This window comes from Oncorhynchus nerka, linkage group LG1, assembly GCF_034236695.1.
Source record: "Oncorhynchus nerka isolate Pitt River linkage group LG1, Oner_Uvic_2.0, whole genome shotgun sequence".
NCBI classification, from domain to species: domain Eukaryota; kingdom Metazoa; phylum Chordata; class Actinopteri; order Salmoniformes; family Salmonidae; genus Oncorhynchus; species Oncorhynchus nerka.
This window is the reverse complement of record NC_088396.1, coordinates 33984979-34008318: the sequence shown is the minus strand read 5'-3', so window position 1 is coordinate 34008318 and position 23340 is coordinate 33984979. Positions and strand designations below refer to the sequence as shown.

The following is a 23340-nucleotide window of genomic DNA, read 5'->3' as shown; positions in this document are numbered from 1 at the left end:
CCTTCCACTTTTTTCTCCCAAAACAACGAACTGAAATTTCTCCCAATATGTTAATTAACATAGTATGTTAACAATGTCATTGTGACAGTATAATGCAATTGAATTGGTTTTGGTAATACAAAATTACTACTCTATGGTAGCTGCAACACTAGCTAGGTAGCAGAATGGCTCCACAACCACTTATCCATTACACTTTACACAGCATTCATTTCAATGGTATACTGTAATAAGAACGGCCTTATTGCTTCACCGTAAGGCATTTAATTGGCAGTGTGATCCCTCAAACTATCAACTCACCCTTCTTAATTGCTTTGTACTTCTCCTCGTTCTCCAAGAAGTCTGGATCCATCTTAAAGACATCTGCAAGATAGACAGAAGAATTGTTTTTAATAGCAACCATTAGTTCGCAATTAGTACATTTCGGAGCAATTAAAGTTATTGCAAATGAGACGCAATCAGAAGTAATTACCCATAAAAAACAGAAGCACTGTATATTAAGATGCAATTCATTATCGGGCTTAATGTGACAATTTCTTTCCTCCCCTCTTGCCCCCTGAAGGGATGCTTGTATAGATTTTCAATTAGGACAAGTTTGTCTGTGCTGAAGCTACAGAAAATATGGTTATTCTGTTGAATTGTACAAACATAAATAAATAGCGACACAGAGGCATAGTCTTAATGTCAGGATGAAAATGTAACCCTCTATTTATTATGAGACCGAGGGAGAGAGACCGAGAGAGAGCGCAAGAAAGAAAGAGGGACAGAGATGGATATTGAAAGAGCGACCGAGCGAGACAGAGACCGTGTCCAAATATCCATGCATGCGTCCTAAACAGTAGACCGTTTGAGTATGCGGAAAAAATAGAGAATACTTTAATTGCCCAGATGTCATTTCAGCTATTAGATATTGGGATGCGCAACCAAAATCATTGAATAGCGGAAAAGCACGCAATCACGCATTCTCAGTATGCGAAAATAGAATGTTTAATAATAGTATGTGACATTTCTAAAATCGAGTATGGTTTAAATGCCAGGATGTTATACTCATTTCGGCTTTTCCTCTAGTAGAATTCAATGCACAATTTTCAACAATGCAATGGAAAAGGTGGGCTGCGGGTGACAGGCCCTAGTTCTCTTCAAGTAGCCAACAAAACTAGACTTCTTAATTGGAAAGATGCCCGAATCCCTGTTCTCTTGGCCTTCATCAGAGCTTTTAAACGGAATACTAAACCACCTTTTGATTTGTGAATGTGTCGGCACAGGGGACTCAGGATGTGCCTGCGTTATTGATGTCATGTTAATCAGGACTTTTAATTTGAACCTAGATTGTTTTAGTATTGTAGTCAAGGCTACTACCTATGTAATTTATGAATCAAGCCTAAGCAGTCATTCTGATCTCTTTCCCAATGATCAGTGCTTTAATTAATTTAGTTGCTGTCCAGCAGTTCTGAATTTGCAATGCACCCATCCAAGTTTTTCTGTGCAATAGTCTTATGATTTGAACATTTGAACGTTTTGGTGTGTGTACTAGGCTATTTGATTTAATTGATCTATGTTATAGCACTTTGGTTTCACTAATAAATATGTTGAAATGGAACCAAATGATCTTTACCAGTCTTCAGTCCTTTTTAAATAGGATAGATGGTCGAATGTGATAGTCTGCCTATATCTAGCTTCGAGAGAGATTTCAAGAAAGATAGAGACTGACTGTGATTTCTCTCTTCTCAGAGAACATTATTCAACACTGGGACATCTAGAGAGACTGATAAGAGAGGAAACCCCTAGCTAAATCTGTATAATAAGCCCCAACCCTTAGGGACCTAAAGGACAGCAGGTGAATTTTCTTTCTCCCCTGGCAATGAACGATCATGCTGAACACTCAAATGATCACAGTTAAGGCTCAATCTCCTTGTCTCCTCACATTAATTTGCACTGATTTGAAAAGACATGGTCAATGCTAATCAATAGAGTGGATTTTATCTGGTCAGTAGAGGCAAGGACAGATTTTCAGACAGTGGAGAACAAGCCAGGATGTTCAAGTGATGCTCCAAAGGTTTTGTATAATTTCAGATAGAAGATTTGAAAGTAGTGCTCACGAGCCAAAATGGGTCCCTGAATTTGTTGTTCTTGTGCAATTTGTATGATACACTACATGACCAAAGTATGTGGACACCTGCTCATCGAACATCTAATTCCAAAAACATAGGCATTAATATGGAGTTGGTCCCCCTTTTGCTGATATAACAGCCTCCACTCTTCTGGGAAGGCTTTCCACTAGATGTTGCAACATTGCTGAGGGGACTTGCTTTCCTTTCAGCGACAAGAGTGAGGACGGGCACTGCACTGATGTTGGGCTATTAGGTCTGGCTCGCAGGCGGTGTTCCAATTCATCCCCAAGGTGTTTGATGGGGTTGAGGTCAGGGCTCTGCGCAGGCCAGTCAAGTTCTTCCACACTGATCTCGAGAAACCATTTCAGTATGGACCTCGCTTTGTGCATGGGGGCATTGTAATGCTGAAACAGGAAAGGGCTTTCCCAAAACTGTTACCACAAAGTTGGAAGCACAGTATTCTCTAGAATGTCATTGTATTCTGTACCACACCTCCGAACCATGAAAAACAGCCCCAGACAATTATTCCTCCACCAAATTTTACAGTTGGCACTATGCATTCGGGCAGGCAGTGTTCTCCTGGCATCCGCCAAACCCCAATCGGTCCGTCAGATTGCAAGATGGTGAAGCGTGATTCATCACTCCAGAGAACGCGTTTCCACTGCTCCAGAGCCAATGGTGGTGAGCTATACACCACTCCAGCTGATGCTTGGCATTGCCCATGGTTATCTTAGGCTTGTGTGCAGCTGCTCGGCCATGAAAACCCATTTCATGAATCTCCCAACTAACAGTTCTTGTGCTGACTCGGTAGGGAGTGTTGCAACCGAGGACAGACAATTTTCATTAGCTAAGTGTTTCAGCACTCAGCAATCCCGTTCTGTGAGCTTGTGTGGCCTACCACTTCACAGCTGAGCCGTTGTTGCTCGTAGACATTTCCACTTCACAATATCAGAGCTTACAGTTCACAGGGGCAGCTTTAGCAGTGCAGAAATTTGACGAACTGACTTGTAGGAAAGGTGCCATCTTATGACTGTGCCACGTTGAAAGTCACTGAGCTCTTCAGTAAGGCCATTCTACTGCCGATGTTTGTCTATGGAGATTGCATAGCGGTGTGCTTGATTTTATTCACCTGTCAGCAACGGGTGTGGCTGAAATAGCTGAATACACCAATTTGAAGAGGTGTCCACATACACTATATATAAAAAAAATCAAATTCGTACAATATGCCATGAATTTTTAAGTGATCTCGCACTGCATCTTTAACCGATTAGGCCTGCTAGCTAGGGGGTATTCAGTATATCTTCTTGGATGTAGTCTTCTTGGGGTGACATGTGTGAACTGATTCTATTGTATATATTATTCTATAGTATCTTACTTCGTATATCTTCTTGGTTGTAGTCCTCTAGGGGTAACATGTGTGAACTGATTCTATTGTATATATTATTCTATAGTATCTTACTCAGTATATCTTCTTGGTTGTAGTCATCCTCTAGGGGCAGCATGTGTGTGAACTGATCGTCCTCCTCCACTAGGTCCAGCCCCTCGGGAACGATAGGGTGGTCCTTAAACCCGTCCTTCCTAATGGCGAACATCACCTCGATCATGTACTGCACACGCTTGTCTATCTCCGACTCGTGAAGGATGTTACGCAGCCGCTCGAAGATGGCTGACAACAGACAGAGACAATATTTGAATCATAGAATTATATTTCTGTGGTTTGAATTTAATACCAATAAAAACGCAACATAAGAGCACCAAAAACAAGATCACTAGAGAAATGAATAAAGAAATCACTAGATTTTTCTGAATGAGCAGTGAGACTGCTAAAAGGATTCTGTAGCTGTGATTGAACTGATGCTTCAATCACCCAAGCCTGTTCAAACTAAGAGCGAAGCGGAAGTGTTGTGTATTCCTATGTACCATTGATGCCTCTAGGGGAGACTTCAGTGAGTTTGAGGCCACACTCCTTGAGGAAGCTGATGGACACCTCCACGCTGTCATCTGTAGGTCTCTCCAGGAGCAGAGTCAACATCTCCAGACACAGCACCTCATGGGCCTGGGTGGGGAACAAGGGAAATAGGGTTACAACACTAAGTGCCTGTGCGCGTGTGTGTGATCTAGCATAGAAAAGAGGACTTACCACATTCTGATTGACCAGGTGGGCAACGAACTTTGATGCCGTGAGACATTGTGCCTGAAAAACAAGGATACAAAATAATTTGGAGTTCAGTTGGTAGAGCATGGTGCTTGTAAGGCCAGTGTAGTGGGGTTGATTCCCCAGACTACTCATACATCAAACATATGCACACGTGACAAAGTACCTTTGGACAAAAGCGTCTGCTAAATGGCAAATATTATAATTATTATACATTTAAACAACTACAAAGAGTGACTTAGATACATTACAACTCCTTATTCTCCACAATATGTATCAACATTTAAGTTGTTTTAGTTCAAACATCTAGTGCATAACCAGCTAGTCACCTTGTCGTTCCTCCGGTAGCCCTTGCGGAAGTTAAGGATGAGTCTCTTGAGGATGAGCTCTCCTATCTGAGGAAACTTGGAGTTGATGATGGCTACCACAGCAGCATAGACGTGGGTGAAGGTGGCCGAGGCACTCTGGGCCTGCAGGGTGGACCTGGCCAGGAGACCTCTGGAGAGCAGACACACAGACATTAGTGATCGTCACTTTTATGAAGTTAATCTATATCTCAAAGCACACTAAGAAACTTGAAATGTTTCCGACTGCAAACATCTTGGACAGGTCCCTCTTGTAGAAGACATTTGAGCTCAATCAGAATAGCCTACATAAATAAATATTAAATAAATCCATTAAAAACCTTGGTCCATTACCTGCCCCTGACAATGTTCTCTTGCAGCAGTTCCTGGATGATCATGGCGATGTTGGATACGTTCACCTTGTTTATCAGACCATTGATGGACTTCTTCAGAGCCTCCCAGCTCATACGCTGGTAAGCCAGACTAGAAAGAGGTGGGGATAAGTAAGCTTTTTGAAACAATTGGCAAGACCTACTGTATTTTTTGTGTATCTGAACAAACTGGTGTGATGGGTATCCTTTGATTAGAAAAAATAATTGTAATACATGTTCACTCACAACTCTGCCCTTTTTAAAAATGGTGTTTCTCCACCAAACTGACTTGTTGCGGATAGAAATCAGTGCGCGACGACATAGTTCACACAAAATGTACTTTTTCGCTTATGTTTTTACGTACCGAATAAAAATCCAAAGTTCAATGTGTTTCCATCGCATTTTCAACTCTACTGATTTTGTCACAAATTAAAATTTATTGGAAAGCAGCATCACCGTTCATCATGACTTATTTAATCTGTAGCCTAATAAACTGAATGGTTTCCCGAGTCGTAGTGGGAGGACAACATACCATATCATCGCGACTCAAAGTTTACTTCGATATGATAGTTATTATATAAATATTTACACTTAAAGGCGTGTGTGGTGTGCGTAAGTGTACTCAGTGTGTGCGTGTGTGGTGTGCGTAAGTGTACTCAGTGAGTGCGTGTGTGGTGTGCGTAAGTGTACTCAGTGAGTGCGTGTGTGGTGTGCGTAAGTGTACTCAGTGTGTGCGTGTGTGGTGTGCGTAAGTGTACTCAGTGAGTGCGTGTGTGGTGTGCGTAAGTGTACTCAGTGAGTGCGTGTGTGGTGTGCGTAAGTGTACTCAGTGAGTGCGTGTGTGGTGTGCGTAAGTGTACTCAGCGTGTGTGTGGTGTGCGTACGTCTACTCAGTGTGTGCGTGTGTGTGGTGTGCATAAGTGTACTCAGTGCGTGCGGGTGTGCGTAAGTGTACTCCGTGTGCGCGTAAGTGTACTCCGTGTGCGCGTAAGTGCACTCCGTGTGCGCGTAAGTGTACTCCGTGTGCGCGTAAGTGTACTCCGTGTGCGCTTAAGTGTACTCCGTGTGCGCTTAAGTGTACTCCGTGTGCGCTTAAGTGTACTCCGTGTGCGCTTAAGTGTACTCCGTGTGCGCTTAAGTGTACTCCGTGTGCGCTTAAGTGTACTCCGTGTGCGCTTAAGTGTACTCCGTGTGCGCTTAAGTGTACTCCGTGTGCGCTTAAGTGTACTCCGTGTGCGCTTAAGTGTACTCCGTGTGCGCTTAAGTGTACTCCGTGTGCGCTTAAGTGTACTCCGTGTGCCGTACTCCGTGTGCGCTTAAGTGTACTCCGTGTGCGCTTAAGTGTACTCCGTGTGCGCTTAAGTGTACTCCGTGTGCGCTTAAGTGTACTCCGTGTGCGCTGCGCTAAGTGTACTCCGTGTGCGCTTAAGTGTACTCCGTGTGCGCTTAAGTGTACTCCGTGTGCGCTTAAGTGTACTCCGTGTGCGCTTAAGTGTACTCCGTGTGCGCTTAAGTGTACTCCGTGTGCGCTTAAGTGTACTCCGTGTGCGCTTAAGTGTACTCCGTGTGCGCTTAAGTGTACTCCGTGTGCGCTTAAGTGTACTCCGTGTGCGCTTAAGTGTACTAAGTGTACTCCGTGTGCGCTTAAGTGTACTCCGTGTGCGCTTAAGTGTACTCAGTTTAAGTGTACTCAGTTTAAGTGTACTCAGTTTAAGTGTACTCAGTGAGCGCTTAAGTGTACTCAGTGAGCGCTTAAGTGTACTCAGTGAGCGCTTAAGTGTACTCAGTGAGCGCTTAAGTGTACTCAGTGAGCGCTTAAGTGTACTCAGTGAGCGCTTAAGTGTACTCAGTGAGCGCTTAAGTGTACTCAGTGAGCGCTTAAGTGTACTCAGTGAGCGCTTAAGTGTACTCAGTGTGTGCTTAAGTGTACTCAGTGTGTGCGTGTGCGTGTGTGGTGTGCGTAAGTGTACTCAGTGCGTGCGGGCGTGCGTAAGTGTACTCAGTGAGTGCGTAAGTGTACTCGGTGTGTGTGTGTGGTGTGCGTAAGTGTACTCTGTGTGTGTGTGTGGTGTGCGTAAGTGTACTGCGTAAGTGTACTCAGTGTGTGTGCGTAAGTGTACTCAGTGCGTGTGCGTAAGTGTACTCAGTGCGTGTGCGTAAGTGTACTCAGTGCGTGTGCGTAAGTGTACTCAGTGCGTGTGCGTAAGTGTACTCAGTGCGTGTGCGTAAGTGTACTCAGTGCGTAAGTGTACTCAGTGCGTGTGCGTAAGTGTACTCAGTGCGTGTGCGTAAGTGTACTCAGTGCGTGTGCGTAAGTGTACTCAGTGCGTAAGTGTACTCAGTGCGTGTGCGTAAGTGTACTCAGTGCGTGTGCGTAAGTGTACTCAGTGCGTGTGCGTAAGTGTACTCAGTGCATGTGTGTGGTGTGCGTAAGTGTACTCAGTGTGTGGCGTTGTGTGTGTGGCGTTGTGTGTGTGTGTGTGTGTGGCGTTGCGTGTGTGTGTGTAAATGTCTCAGCTCTGGGAGGACGGGACAGTCCTCCCATCTATCCTTCCAATCCCCTTCATTGCCCTCCTCTGTCCCAGATGATCTTAGTGAACCAATCTCTACTTCATTATCCGTGTCACCTCCTTGGCTGTGTCCCAAACGTCACCCTATTCTCTTTATGTTGCACTTCTCTTGACCGGGGACTGTAGGGCTCTGATCAAAAGAAGTGCACAACATAGGGAGCCATTTGGGACGCACAGCCTCGTCTCGGGACGCTCGGCCTCGTCTCGGGGCGCTCGGCCTCAAGGGGCCAAGATGCTTTTCCAGGAGATGAGATTAGAGGTAGGTGACTGTGTGAAAACACCTTGAGTGACTCTGTCCGAAATAGAATCCTTTTCCTTATATAGACCCCTGCAGGGATTCCCTATATAGCAATAGGTAAGGAGCCATTTCAGACGCAGGCAGATATCCACACCTCTCTGAGTTAGATGCTAATTTTAGAGCCTGGCTCTGACACCTAGCTCCCGCCAGACCAAAAATAAACATCTATTGTGTCGTCATCCATTGATTTACTTGACAGCTCGGAACAAACAATATGGCATTTGAGCCTGGTAGCATTTCATCATTTTATTGAAATAGTCATATTTCATTCTATCAAATAAATATGGCCAAGTTTCACTCTCGTTTCAAGTTCTTGTGTCAACTACACCATCCCATCAAGAAGTAGGCTATAAAGTATTTCCAGTCTAGCAGACATCAGCTGAACTCACCTGCTCTTGTCAGTGATCTGAGCCTGCATCATACGTAGCTTGGCCGGGGGGATGTAGGCTCCACCAGTTCGGGTCAGGATAGGGTCCAGTTCATCCTTCTTCTTCTTCACTGGTGGTTCCTCTGCAGCAGGGTCCTTCTGGGCTGGGGAGGGTGATCGGCCTCTCCTCCTGAACTCAGCCTCTCTGTCCCGACTCGACCGGCGCTCATAGCGGTCGTAATATCTGTCTCGATCATCGTCCCTTGACCCGTAGGTGATGCAAAGGCATCTCAATATATATCAATACTGCAGTGATCTTTTTAAGAATGAAGCTAGGGCAAGTCTGAATGTGGTCTACTCTAAATTAGTTATAAACACAATATGGATGAATCACATTTGATTTAGAAAGCCTTTTTTACATGAACAGTTGTCATAAAGTGATTTACAGTAACCCGGTCTAGACCCCAAAGAACAAGCAGAAGTGGCAAGGAAATGCTATCCCAGAAGAATCCTCAAGTGGAACCAGACTGTGCCATGTTGTTTCCGTACCTGCTGTAACCTCCTCTACCATAGCGCCGATCCCTCTCCTGACTTCTGGAACGGGACCTGGAGCGGGACCTACGGCGATCATCATCCCTGGATGGACCAATGAGAAACAAAATTAGGGTTGCAAAATTCCTGAATTGTTTCCCAGTTTGAGGATGACCGGAATCAGGAGGGAATAAGCAGGGGGTGAATCTTCCAACTGGGATTTTTGAAAAATCTATGGAACTTTTGAATTGGGAAAGTTGAACATTTGGAAGACCTGAAGAGTGAAGGATGATATAGCTTTTATCTGCAGCTCTATGGAGTTAGTCACTCACCTGTCATCTGGGGTGGGGCTCCTGCCTTTGTTTACACTCTGGTCATCTGGACCATGCTGGAACATAAAACACAACATGTCAGAATCCCCTATCTGGTCAGTGTCTGCCAACACATTCCAACACTGCATACTTTGGTATTTGTATAACCCTAACAGTGCAAATATCAGCTAAGAGGGCCGGCTTCTCAGACACAAATTAAGCCTAGTATTGGACTAGTCACTCACCACGATCTGTGCCACACTGCTCTTCATCCTGCGGGCCACTCCCTCATCACTGTCTTCATCACTGCTCTCATTGTCAGAGCCACTAGACTCCCCCTCCTGGCTGACACTGGCATTGGAAGGGACCCTACTGCCCCTGGTGGCTTTGGAGCTGGCTACTCCGGGACTGCCTAGAACGGGGGCCTCCGATCCAGGGCTGGCCACTCTGTGGCCTTCGTCTATGGTACCTGCTGCAGGACTATCTGCCCCCTCTGGTGCTTCTACTGAAGACAAAACACAGTTAGGTTAAAAAGTGTATGTTCAGTTCCACATGTCATTGTATGATTATGAGTCTAAGTCTATTTGTCTGAAATTAAATTGGTATTCCTTGGAGACAAACTCATAGGTCTTAGCTTCATCACGCTTGCCTATTGTTGAAAATAGTGAACGTGCTGTTAATGAAAGTGGGTTATGGACATGTGTCTTGAGTCTTAAAATATAGACCATCTACATTCAGACCACAAGCAATCAGCAAGAATGAAATGGTGCGAGTGTGAACTTTAAAAATGTCAATTGACATTCAGTTAATGCTCTATATGAGAGACCTGACTGTGCTGAAGGCTTAAGAGCAGGAATAATTGATGAAGTGCACTGTAGCAGCCTGCTGAGATGGATGCCTTATTGGACCAGTGACTCGTCCTCAGTTCACGTATTTCTGACTGTAAGCAGATTGCTGAGTAGACCGTGGCAATATTAACTTATCATGCAGCTGTTACAGTTAACCTGTTCAAGAAACAATAGTGCAGAAATGAAATAGTAATACAATTAAATAATTTAAATTTCAATACTGTGAACATTACTTCAAGTTCTGTCTAATGCGTATAGTAGGGGTGGAAATGCACTTTGGTGATGAAATTTCACATTTTACCAAGACAAATATGATTACTCTTGTTCTGAATTGTTCAGTGGGTCTTTCTCTAATATATCATTAACATTGATTATATCCAAAAAGTCCGATTTCTTAACATAATACATCCAATAATAAGTCCCAAGCTCGGTTGACGTAGCGGCGCAGGTTACTCGTAACAAGTTGAGGATTTTACATTGTGTGATCGTCGTCATCAAAGTTGTTTGGTCTCAAAAAGCAAAATAAGCATGACAAGATCTGATCAAATAAAAAGCTTGGCATTAGTTTGTGCTCCGTTGACATTTCACAGACATACACTTGTTTTTATGAGAGATCTAAATTAACAGAAATGTTGTATTAATATGAGAAGCCTATATGAAAAATATGAAAATACTACGTCTCAAAATCAATATCCATCTTTATTTTTTATTTATTCAACTAGGAAAGTCCATTAAGTACAAATTCTTATTTACAATGATGGCCTACCCCGGACCAATTGCGCGCCGCCCTATGGGTTGTGATACAGCCTGGAATCGAACCAGGGTCTGTAGAGACACATCTAGCACTACGATGCAGTGCCTTAGACCACTGCGCCACTCAGGAGCCCATCTAACCTCTAAATACATATCTTTTTTTATTTCCTGTGGATTCGAGAAGATGACGAGTTCAACAGGAAAGTGAGCTTGTCAGGTAGTCAGTAGCCTTAATTCTTGCACAGAATGCAGCCTAGCTGACAATGTCATTTTCCAGCCTCCATTGATTTAGTCACCCTAATTCTGGCCATCCTACAAGGGTAAAAACTCCAATCACTTTTGAACGGATTATGATAGAGACATGAGGTTTGAAACTTTTGATCGAGTATTATCGACATAATTAACATATTATTTTACCCATTGGTCAAAAGATACATTTTGATTGGACACACTACCTATAGTGAAACAATTAGCCTACAAAGTAGCTTGAGGGAAACACTGAGAAGCATCCATTAAATCCATACCGAAGCTGCAATCCCAAAGCAGTGAGGTGTGCCTTTCAGGCAACCGCAATCAGTGCTAAAACTGAGTCAAAAGGTCTCTGACAGCAATATCCACTTCTAGATAATAACAGCACCGCCTCACCACCACTCACTGATATGATGCATTGTTGAAAATTGGCTTTCGCAACTTCTGATGTGTAATACCAATTCAAATGTTCTTATGTTGATACTGAGAAATAAACAGTAAACAACATTCACTGACACTTTTTGCAACCAAGACAGTGAGAACATCCGGTCTACATAGTGCAATAACAACAACAGCATCATAATTCCCTCCCTAGACTGCTGTGGGGGCAATGCAACAGCTCTAAGGTTCTGCCCCAAATGGCACCCTCTTCCCTATATAGCGCACCACTTTTGACCAGAGCCTTATGTAACCTGTTCATAAGTAATGCACTACATATGGAATAGGGTGCGATTTGGCACACAGTCTAACTCAAGGCAGCCAGAGTAAGACCCTGGGTGTTACAGGGGATCTACTTAAAGGACTATCAGCAGCAGGCAGCACATTCTGCGCTCTGGCACTTTTCAAATACCCTTGGGTGTATGTCGGGAGGCTTGTGTTGCCCTCTCCGTCTGTCTCCCTTTTTCTCTGCCTCCTATTCCCATTCCCTCACTCTCCATCTCTATCCTCTTGCGCTCTATCCTCTTTCTCTCCGTCTTTCTTCCTCTCTCTCGGAGCGGAGGAAGGATTTGCAACAGCTCAGCAGAAGGGATGATTGAAAGCATTATCTGGACAATAACACAGACTCAGAGAGCTGCTAGGCTGGAACTGTCCGTCTGTCAGTGATGAGGATGAGAAACCAGGTAAACAACGGAAGGGAGATAGTGGTAATGGAGGTTATTGGGACAAATCCAAGTTCCAACAAGGCTTGGGGAAAATATATGATTTCTTCTATACATACAGTACCAGTCAAAAGTTTGGACACACCTACTCATTCAAGAGTTTCTTTATTTTTACTATTTTCTACATTGTAGAATAACAGTGAAGATATCAAAACTATTAAATAACACATATGGAATCATGTATTAATAAAAAACTGTTTAACAAATCAAAATATATTTTATATTCTTCAAAGTAAGCCACACTTTGCCTTGATGACAGTTTTGCACTCGGCATTCTCTCAACCAGCTTCATGAGGTAGTCACTTGGAATGCATTTCAAATAACAGGTGTGCCTTGTTAAAAGTGTATTTGTGCAATTTCTTTCCTTCTTAATGTTTGAGCCAATCAGTTGTGTTGTGACAAGGTAGGGGTGTTATACAGAAGATATTTGGTAAAATACCAAGTCCATATTATAGCAAGAACAAATCTAATAAGCAAATAGAAACGACAGTCCATACTTACTTTAAGACATGAAGGTCAGTCAATGCATAACATTTCAAGAACTTTTAAAGTTTCTTCAAGTGCAGTCGCAAAAACCATCAAGCGCTATGAAACTGTCTCTGATGAGGACCGCCACAGGAAAGGAAGACCCATAGTTACCTCTGCTGCAGAGGACAAGGCCATAAGAGTTACAAGCCTCAGAAATTGCAGCCCAAATAAATGCTTCACAGAGTTCAAGAAACAGACATCTCAACATCATCTGTTGAGAGCAGACTGCGTGAATCAGGCCTTCATGGTCGAATTGCTGCAAAGAAACCACTACTAAAGGACACAAATAACAAGAAGAGACTTGCTTGGGCCAAGAAACACAAGCATTAGACCAGTAGAAATCTGTCCTTTGGTCTGATGAGTCCAAATATGAGATTTTTGGTACTAACCCACCGTGGCTTTGTGAAGCATGCAGATGATCTCTGCATGTGTTTTTTTTTAAATTTTATTTTACCTTTATTTAACTAGGCAAGTCAGTTAAGAACAAATTCTTATTTTCAATGACGACCTAGGAACAGTGGGTTAACTGCCTGTTCAGGAGTAGAACGACAGATTTGTACCTTGTCAGCTCGGGGATTTGAACTTGCAACCTTCCGGTTACTAGTCCAACGCTCTAACCACTAGGCTACCCTGCCGCCCCAACCACAGTGTGGTTCCCACCGTGAAGCATGGCGGTGGAGGTGTGATGGTGCTTTGCTGGTAACACTGTGATTTATTTAGAATTCAAGGCACACTTAACCAGCATGGCTACCACAGCATTCTGCAGCAATACACCATCCCATGGGGGTTGTGCTTAGTGGGACCATCATTTGCTTTTCAACAGGACAATAAGACCCAACACACTTCCGGGCTGTGTAAGGGCTATTTGACCAAGAAGGAGAGTGATGCATCAGATGACCTGGCCTCCACAATCACCCGACCTCAACCCAATTGAGATGGTTTGGGATGAGCTGAACCACAGAGTGAAGGAAAAGCAGCCAACAAGTGCTGAGCTTATGTGGGAAGTCCTTCAAGACTGTTGGAAAAGCATTCCAGGTGAAGCTGGTTGAAAGAATCGCCAAGAGTATTCAAAGCTGTCATCAAGGCAAAGGGTAGCTACTTTGAAGAATATAAAATATATGTTGATTTGTTTAACACTTTTTGGGGGGTTACTACATAATTACATACACTACTGTTCAAAAATTTGGGGTCACTTTGAAATGTCCTTGTTTTTTAAAGAAAAGCTAATTTTTGTCCATTAAAATAACATCAAATTGATCAGAAATACAGTGTAGACATTGTTAATGTTGTAAATGACTATTGTAGATGGAAACAGCTGAATTTTAATGGAATATCTACATAGGTGTACAGAGGCCCATTATCAGCAATCATCACTCCTGTGTTCCAACGGGCACGTTGTGTTAGCTAACCCAAGTTTATCATTTTAGAAGGCTAATTGAGCATTAGAAAACCTTTTTTGCAATTATGTTAGCACAGCTGAAAACTGTTGTTCTGATTAAAGAAGCAATCAAACTGACCTTCTTTATACTAGTTGAGTATCTGGAGCATCAAGATTTGTGGGTTCGATTACAGGCTCAAAATGGTCAGAAACAAAGGACTTTCTTCTGAAACTTGTTCTGAGAATTTAAGGCGATTCCATGATTGAAATTACCAAGAAACTGAAGATCTCATACAACATTGTGTACTACTCCCTTCACAGAACAGCACAAACTGTCTCTAACCAGAATAGAAAGAGGAGTGGGAGGACCCGGTGCACAACTGAGCAAGAGGACAAGTACATTAGAGTGTCTAGTTTGAGAACCAGATGCCTCAAGTCCTCACAAGTGACCCCAAACGTTTTAACAGTAGTGTACATTTTAGAATAAATGTAACTTTCTAAACATCTAGGTCCATTACAGATGTGGATCTAGCAGGGCAAATTATCTTCAGGTAGCAAAGCCTTTTTCTGAGGAAATAGTCATTTCCACTCACCATTGCTCTTCTGCTGTGCCACATTGTTCTCTCTCCCTCCTTCCTCGGACAGACTCCTGCTGCCACTCCTACTCCTGCTCCTCCGGGGCTGATCCATGCCACTGGTCCTGGGAGACTGAAGGAGGAACAAAGGACAAATCAAATGTATTTATATAGCCATTCGTATATCAACTGATATCTCAAAGTGCTGTACAGAAACCCAGCCTAAAACCCCAAACAGCAAGCAATGCAGGTGTAGAAGCACGGTGGCTAGGAAAAACATAGCTGGTTTAGCCTACTTGGAAGGATGGCTATCTTAACTGAAGCTTGATGTTATGGTGTATGAAAGCAAAGGGCATGGAAACAAATAATGCAAGCTGCTCCGTGAACAACAAACACCTCCTAGGGAAGAGACATTAAATACACATGAGCAGGCAACAATATGATTACTGAGATCATGTCATAGGCCACTAGGCACTGGCTACCACTGTTGGAAGGAAACTGAAATCAGAGGCTGAAGTGGAGAGGTTCTATAAACACATGCACAGTTTATAACAAACCTGAAGGAAGCCAAATTATGCTGCAGTTGTTAGTTATGAGGTCATGGGTGCTGGATACAGTAGGGAGGTTAAGAAAAGGGTAGCTCTAAAAGCCACAACCCGAGGCTACACTTAGCTGCTGTATGCCTTCCTCTACAGAAATTAAATGCTTCATGAAATTACACGTTTTGTTTATTCTCCAAGATTCCAGGACAAACTTTGATCTAAGGTTAAACATCTTCAGCAAGCTGCTGGGAATCTGACTTTGAACGTTTTACATGGAGATGCCAGTCAGCAGATAGGCTGTATTTACAGCTGCTCTTTAATTATTTGTTCATCTTCTCCTTTTTTTGTATTTTCTTATTTTTGTTGGTTAAGGGCTTGTTAAGTAAGCATTTCACTGTAAAGTCTACACCTGTGTATTCGGCGCATGTGACAAATACAATTTGATTTGAGGTAGACACTGCCATGTTTCTCTGCCAATGTGTACAGAATACACATTTGCGAGCGAAACGTTGTCTATCAACACTGACCACGTTTAGCAAGATATTGACTAAATATATATTGTTAGCTAGCCTGTTGCAATCCAGCGTCCCAAATTTATGTTATCATGTTTGATGTGGCGTAGCTAGCTAACTTGGTCAGCTAACGTTGATATGACTTGACGTTAGCTATCCAAATAGCTGATGCTAGCGATTTTATTTGATCCGACATTCACACATCAAAGTTCGTTTGTCAGTGAAGTTATCTAGCTAGTACCTAGGTACATCGAAACAGCAGTGAACACTTCGTTTCTACTCTATAGCGTTAGCTGCAAAGGCGCTTTCTTCCATGTGAGAAGTGCAGCAAGCTAGCTAACTTTACTAGCCTGTCTAGCCGGCAGTAGAAAAGGCCCGCTGTAAGTAGCATTTCAAATATTTTTTAAACTTAGAACTACCTTAATAACTAATACTGTTGTATTCCTTTATGGGATTTTTTTGTTCGAGTTATTATATATGGGTACAAACTTCTTAGCTACCTCTTCTTTAGAATTAGGGCTTAGCTCCACTGCTACATCGTTGTCGATTGTCTCTGTAGCCATTTTCTCCCTTATCCTCTTCCGCAAGTATTGCTACGGATACCAGTAAGGCCCAAAAAGAGCGGACATACACGTAGACGCTAAATCACAGAGACTCACTGGTGTGGTGCTATTTGGAAGACAACAAATCAAACAGCAAAGTATTTTGCGGTATGTACATTGTATATTACAATGTAACGCGTGCCCTGCATGATTAGCGTAGATATGACGATGCTTGAAGATACTAAACGTTATTACTGGATCTTAATTGGAGACATTCTAAACAACCACTATGGTCTCCATTGGTGAATTTAAGATCACTTGAATTAATGGAACAATTATGGTAGCATAATCATAACATATATAAGTGTTGTTCTAAATGATCAGTTATCTGTTTCTTGTGGACTGCATATGACCTAATATAATTATATTGACATACTCTGACATACTCTGAGAGCCACATATTTTCAAAAGTAATTCAAAGAATTGGTTGAAATATAGAAACATGTTTGTTAATGACAAACTGAAATGTTACACGCACACATACAGCTTCTAGGGTCCCACGGTAATGAGTGGGTATGGCAACTGACTGATTCTGAGTGAATGACAACAGGATCCAAACATATAACAACATCCATGCAAACAGAGGAAAAAAATCCATCTGAAAGTTCTAGGGCTCGATTAAATCAGATGAGCTTTGGCCGACACCTGCATAGAGGTTGTTATGGCAGTGGAGCTGCGTTAAAGAGCTGTGAAATCCACAAGCGGCTCCTTGTGCTACCTTATCGCCCTACACTGCCATTGGGTGCAACGAAACCAAGCAACTTTATATATGACAAATCCCATGCAGCCGCGTTAGAAGTTCAAACACTTAAATGCATGATGTTCTATTGTAGGCAATAGGCCCTACTCCCGATTAGACAGTGGTGTAAAGTACTTAAATAAAAATAGTTGAATGTATAACTTAAGTAGAAAGTAAAAAAGTACATTTAGGTATCTGTACTTTACTATTTATATTTTTGACTACTTTTACTTCACTTACCTTCCAATTCCCTCACTTATCAAGAGAACATCCCTACTGGTCATCCTTACTGCCTCTGATCTGGTGGACTGACTGAACACAAATGCTTTGTTTCTAAATAATGTCTGCGTGTTGTAGTGTGCCCCTGGCTAACCGTAAATTTAAAAAACAAGAAAATTGTGCCATCTGGTTTTCTTATATAATTTCAAATTATTTATACTTTTACTTTTGATACTTAAGTATATTTTGCAATTAGATTTACAAAATGTAATACACAGTAATACAAAATACACTACACTTTACTAAGCCTGTCCTTCCAAAATTCTAGTCATTGAGCTGTAAGCACGAGGCATTGATGATACAACACTGCCATCTACTGGTCAAAGGGAAACGCTGACATTACCTCTGTGCCATAAATCAAGACTAAACGTCCTCAGTCATTTGAAATTTCATAGCTGTCAGGTTCATTCTACATTACTTAGTGGTGACATCATATGTCGCATTTGATCTTATTCAGACAACATACTGTGTGTTTAAATTCTGAATCTGATGGCTTCATTACAGTGTATTTAATAATCCACTTCTGTTTCAATATTTACCATGATGATACACAGTGGAGAAAAGGAAAAATCAATGTTCTGTGACTGGGAGTAATAAAGAGACCAGCAGACAATGGATAACATACTAGTATCGATCATAAAAGAGACTCGTCTATAGTGTACTACTGTCGATCGAGGTATGCTCAGCAAATGATCTAGCATGTCTCTATCTTTACTTTATTAATCTAAAGCAAATGTGTCAAACTCAATCCATGGAGGGCCGAGTGTCTGCGGGTTCTCGCTCCACCCTTGTACTTGATTGATGAATTAAGGTCACTTATAAGTAAGGAACTGCCTTCACCTTGTTGTCTGGGTCTTAACTGAAAGGAAAAAACGAAAACCCACAGACACTCGACGCTTTGTGGAATGAGTTTGACACCCCTGATCTAAAGGAAAGATAATTTCCTGATGCAAATATAGTGACTAACAAGACATTTGCATGTGAAGTGTTCTGTCGACCGGTAGGCTTCAGTGAGGCATGCAGTGCACTTGAGTGTAAATACCCAAATAAACCTCTGGCTCATGATCATGTGGGGATCAGGCTATATATACACACACACACACACACACACACACACACACACACACACACACACACACACACACACACACACACACACACACACACACACACACACACACACACAACCCCAAACCCCTAAAACTAACCGTGAACCCTAACCTTAATTCTAACCTTAACCCTAATTGTAACCATAAACCTAAACCTAAGCCTAAAATACCAATATTCCTTGTGGGGAACGGCAAAATGTCCCTACTTGTTCAAATTGTCCTTGTTCTATATCATTCTGAAGACTTCTGGTCCCCATAAGTATAGTTAAACATGTCCACACACACACACACACACACACACACACACACACACACACACACACACACACACACACACACACACACACACACACACACACACACACACAAACAAAAGCACCAGCAGGACAGTTCCTCCTTGGTCTCTGGTTGAGGGGACAGGGGCTGAAAGGTCATGGAACTAATGAATAACACCGTTCCAGCCAATTGATTTAGCTGAGTGTGTATGGGAGCATTAGAGGACCTGGCTAGTAATCATACTATGTTCAAGCACTGTGTCTCTGTCTATCCGTCCATCCTTCCTTGCTCTTACTCTCATATGTTTGTACAGTATGTCTCCCAGAAGGCCAAAAGTGTAGTGCTGAACATTTGATTGATTTGTTGAACATTTGAATATGAAGAGTGAAGGTAAAACTGTGTTTTTTATCTCTTCATATCTTCATATTTCCCACCCCATGATAGAACAAGAGACATGATAGGGCTATTCAGCATGGTCTCTATTGCCTGTTCAGATCTCCTCGTGGAGGTGATGAATAGCCCAGCTCCAACAGACGGCACAGTGCTCTGCTCTAATGGTTAATTCATAGAAGTACTGTAATTTAAAGATGCACTTCATTCCATCCCCCTTCCTCAAATAAAAAATCTGATTTTGGTTCACACTAAATAGGGAATGGGGTGCCATTTGGGACAAGTTCCAATTCTTGCAGAGAGAATTCACCATGCTAATCTGGGGACCAGAGGCAGGGCACTTCAGCGAGAGGGGAAAGCTGTGTTATTATTGGTCCTAGCATGGGCCTTATACCTGGTCAGCTTCATTAGATACACAGCTGTGTGTGAGTGTGCCTGAGTGTGCCTAGCATTTCGCTACACCCGTAATAACATCTGCTAAACACGTGTATGTGACAAGTAAAATTTGATTTTAAATGCTTGTGTGTGTGAGTGAGTGTGTGTATGTGTCACAGAGCAATAGACTACAGGCATACAAGAGGTGAGCCCTGCAAAGTAAATCAATGGTGTAATACAGAATATGACTGTTGGTTCTATCAGGGCAGACTATTCCTCAGGGGCTTGGAGATCTAATGGAGGGAGAGGTGTTTCTGCTCTGCTGTTTACTGTATGAAAGAGAAGCATTTCAATTTAAACTGAATGCATGAAGAGAAGGTGCTAACTGTGACCTCTGTGAAAATTGTGAGTGTGTGTGTGTGTGTGTGTGTGTGTGTGTGTGTGTGTGTGTGTGTGTGCGTGTGCGTGTGTGTGTGTGTGTGTGTGTGTGTGTGTGTGTGTGTGTGCGTGTGTTTATGTGTGCGAGTAGTAGAAGTCCAATGAAGAGAGGCAGTGGATCTGATCGCATATTCAGAGCTAGTCACACTGGAGCTGCTCAGTGATTTGCATCTGAGAAAGCTTTGTTTGAGAAGCATGAGATCTGACAATTTCCCAACCTTGGTAACCTTTTTGAATGAATTGAATTGTGTGTATGGCATACCAACGTAGTCTACCTATACTCTCTGGGTTATTTCCCACTGACTGAATTGTCCCTTGATGAATGTGATAGAGAACCTCTTTAAATGACTGTTTTGAACTATGACAAGTTGACCAAGATGTGTCTAGCCAAATGTATAATTTCAACATAAGGGGCCAGTGGTCTGGACACAGATTAAAGCCTAGATTCAATAAGATCAAGCGTTGCCTGGCAATAGCCGACACCCGCATAGCTGATGTTTTGGCGGCGTTGGAGGTGTAACTGCGCTGGCGCTGTCAAATCGGTGAGCAGCTGCTCTTGATCATTGTCAGAAAGCCACACCAGCCCCACTGGCATTAAAAGTTCAGAAGGAGAAAGTATAGGCTGTATAGAAAGAATTACATAATAGAAAATCATTAAAGGAAATAATGAGGGTTTCTATCATCCTAACGGAGGTTTAGATTACATCTCTAGTTCCAGTGTTCCTAATGGAGGTGTAGATTACATCTCTAGTTCCAGTGTTCCTAATGGAGGTGTAGATTACATCATGTTCCAGTGTTCCTAATGGAGGTGTAGATTACATCATGTTCCAGTGATCCTAATGGAGGTGTAGATTACATCTCTAGTTCCAGTGTTCCTAATGGAGGTGTAGATTACATCTCTAGTTCCAGTGTTCCTAATGGAGGTGTAGATTACATCTCATGTTCCAGTGTTCCTAATGGAGGTGTAGATTACATCTCTAGTTCCAGTGTTCCTAATGGAGGTGTAGATTACATCGCTAGTTCCAGTGTTCCTAATGGAGGTGTAGATTACATAATGTTCCTGTGTTCCTAATGGAGGTGTAGATTACATCTCATGTTCCAGTGTTCCTAATGGAGGTGTAGATTACATCTCCTGTTCCAGTGTTCCTAATGGAGGTGTAGATTACATCTCATGTTCCAGTGTTCCTAATGGAGGTATAGATTACATCTCATGTTCCAGTGTTCCTAATGGAGGTGTAGATTACATAATGTTCCTGTGTTCCTAATGGAGGTGTAGATTACATCAAGGCTAGCCAAGGCTAGCTTTTTCAAGCAGAAATTTGCTTCCTGCAACACTAACTCTAAAAAGTTCTGGGACACTGTAAAGTCCATGGAGAATAAGAACACCTCCTCCCAGCTGCCCACTGCACTGAAGATAGGAAACACTGTCACCACTGATAAATCCACCATAATTGAGAATTTCAATAAGCATTTTTCTACGGCTGGCCATGCTTTCCACCTGGCAACTCCTACCCCGGTCAACAGCACTGCACCCCCAACAGCAACTCGCCCAAGCCTTCCCCATTTCTCCTTCTCCCAAATCCATTCAGCTGAAGTTCTGAAAGAGCTGAAAAATCTGGACCCCTACAAATCAGCCGGGCTAGACAATCTGGACCCTTTCTTTCTAAAATTACCTGCCGAAATTGTTGCCACCCCTATTACTAGCCTGTTCAACCTCTCTTTCGTGTCATCTGAGATTCCCAAAGATTGGAAAGCAGCTGCGGTCATCCCCCTCTTCAAAGGGGGGGACACTCTTGACCCAAACTGCTACAGACCTATATCTATCCTACCATGCCTTTCTAAGGTCTTCGAAAGCCAAGTCAACAAACAGATTACCGACCATTTCGAATCTCACCATACCTTCTCTGCTATGCAATCTGGTTTCAGAGCTGGTCATGGGTGCACCTCAGCCACGCTCAAGGTCCTAAACGATATCTTAACCGCCATCGATAAGAAACATTACTGTGCAGCCGTATTCATTGATCTGGCCAAGGCTTTCGACTCTGTCAACCACCACATCCTCATCGGCAGACTCGACAGCCTTGGTTTCTCAAATGATTGCCTCGCCTGGTTCACCAACTACTTCTCTGATAGAGTTCAGTGTGTCAAATCGGAGGGTCTGCTGTCCGGACCTCTGGCAGTCTCTATGGGGGTGCCACAGGGTTCAATTCTTGGACCGACTCTCTTCTCTGTATACATCAATGAGGTCGCTCTTGCTGCTGGTGAGTCTCTGATCCACCTCTATGCAGACGACACCATTCTGTATACTTCCGGCCCTTCTTTGGACACTGTGTTAACAACCCTCCAGGCAAGCTTCAATGCCATACAACTCTCCTTCCGTGGCCTCCAATTGCTCTTAAATACAAGTAAAACTAAATGCATGCTCTTCAACCGATCGCTACCTGCACCTACCTGCCTGTCCAACATCACTACTCTGGACGGCTCTGACTTAGAATACGTGGACAACTACAAATACTTAGGTGTCTGGTTAGACTGTAAACTCTCCTTCCAGACCCATATCAAACATCTCCAATCCAAAGTTAAATCTAGAATTGGCTTCCTATTTCGCAACAAAGCATCCTTCACTCATGCTGCCAAACATACCCTTGTAAAATTGACCATCCTACCAATCCTCGACTTTGGCGATGTCGTTTACAAAATAGCCTCCAATACCCTACTCAACAAATTGGATGCAGTCTATCACAGTGCTATCCGTTTTGTCACCAAAGCCCCATATACTACCCACCATTGCGACCTGTACGCTCTCGTTGGCTGGCCCTCGCTTCATACTCGTCGCCAAACCCACTGGCTCCATGTCATCTACAAGACCCTGCTAGGTAAAGTCCCCCTTATCTCAGCTCGCTGGTCACCATAGCATCTCCCACCTGTAGCACACGCTCCAGCAGGTATATCTCTCTAGTCACCCCCAAAACCAATTCTTTCTTTGGCCGCCTCTCCTTCCAGTTCTCTGCTGCCAATGACTGGAACGAACTACAAAAATCTCTTAAATTGGAAACACTTATCTCCCTCACTAGCTTTAAGCACCAACTGTCAGAGCATCTTACAGATTACTGCACCTGTACATAGCCCACCTATAATTTAGCCCAAACAACTACCTCTTTCCCAACTGTATTTAATTTATTTATTTATTTTGCTCCTTTGCACCCCATTATTTTTATTTCTACTTTGCACATTCTTCCATTGCAATACTACCATTCCAGTGTTTTACTTGCTATATTGTATTTACTTTGCCACCATGGCCTTTTTTGCCTTTACATCCCTTCTCACCTAATTTGCTCACATTGTATATAGACTTGTTTTTTTTTTTTTTTTTTTTTACTGTTTTATTGACTGTATGTTTGTTTTACTCCATGTGTAACTCTGTGTCGTTGTATGTGTCGAACTGCTTTGCTTTATCTTGGCCAGGTCGCAATTGTAAATGAGAACTTGTTCTCAACTTGCTTACCTGGTTAAATAAAGGTGAAATAAATAA

General features: G+C 42.7%; 1 protein-coding gene across 4 annotated transcripts in view; it reads right to left on the bottom strand.

Moving 5' to 3' along the window:
* Window positions 1-16207, bottom strand: part of LOC115129557 (pre-mRNA-splicing factor CWC22 homolog) — a 46776-nt gene extending 30569 nt beyond the window's left edge. Inside the window, exons 1-12 of one of the 4 annotated variants that reach the window (XM_029660032.2) lie at window positions 16101-16207; window positions 14565-14679; window positions 9301-9560; window positions 9077-9132; window positions 8763-8849; window positions 8236-8475; window positions 4962-5090; window positions 4593-4761; window positions 4249-4302; window positions 4029-4164; window positions 3568-3774; window positions 298-360 (exon numbers count right to left, since the gene is read on the bottom strand). In XM_029660032.2, coding sequence (XP_029515892.2) covers window positions 298-360; window positions 3568-3774; window positions 4029-4164; window positions 4249-4302; window positions 4593-4761; window positions 4962-5090; window positions 8236-8475; window positions 8763-8849; window positions 9077-9132; window positions 9301-9560; window positions 14565-14679; window positions 16101-16163 — 1579 coding nt within the window. In that variant the 5' untranslated portion in view covers window positions 16164-16207. Of the gene's footprint in view, window positions 1-297; window positions 361-3567; window positions 3775-4028; window positions 4165-4248; window positions 4303-4592; window positions 4762-4961; window positions 5091-8235; window positions 8476-8762; window positions 8850-9076; window positions 9133-9300; window positions 9561-14564; window positions 14680-16019 lie in introns of all 4 variants that reach the window. The other 3 variants (XM_029660043.2, XM_029660063.2, XM_029660052.2) reach the window with 3 other exon arrangements.
* Between the last annotated feature and the right edge of the window lie 7133 nt (window positions 16208-23340).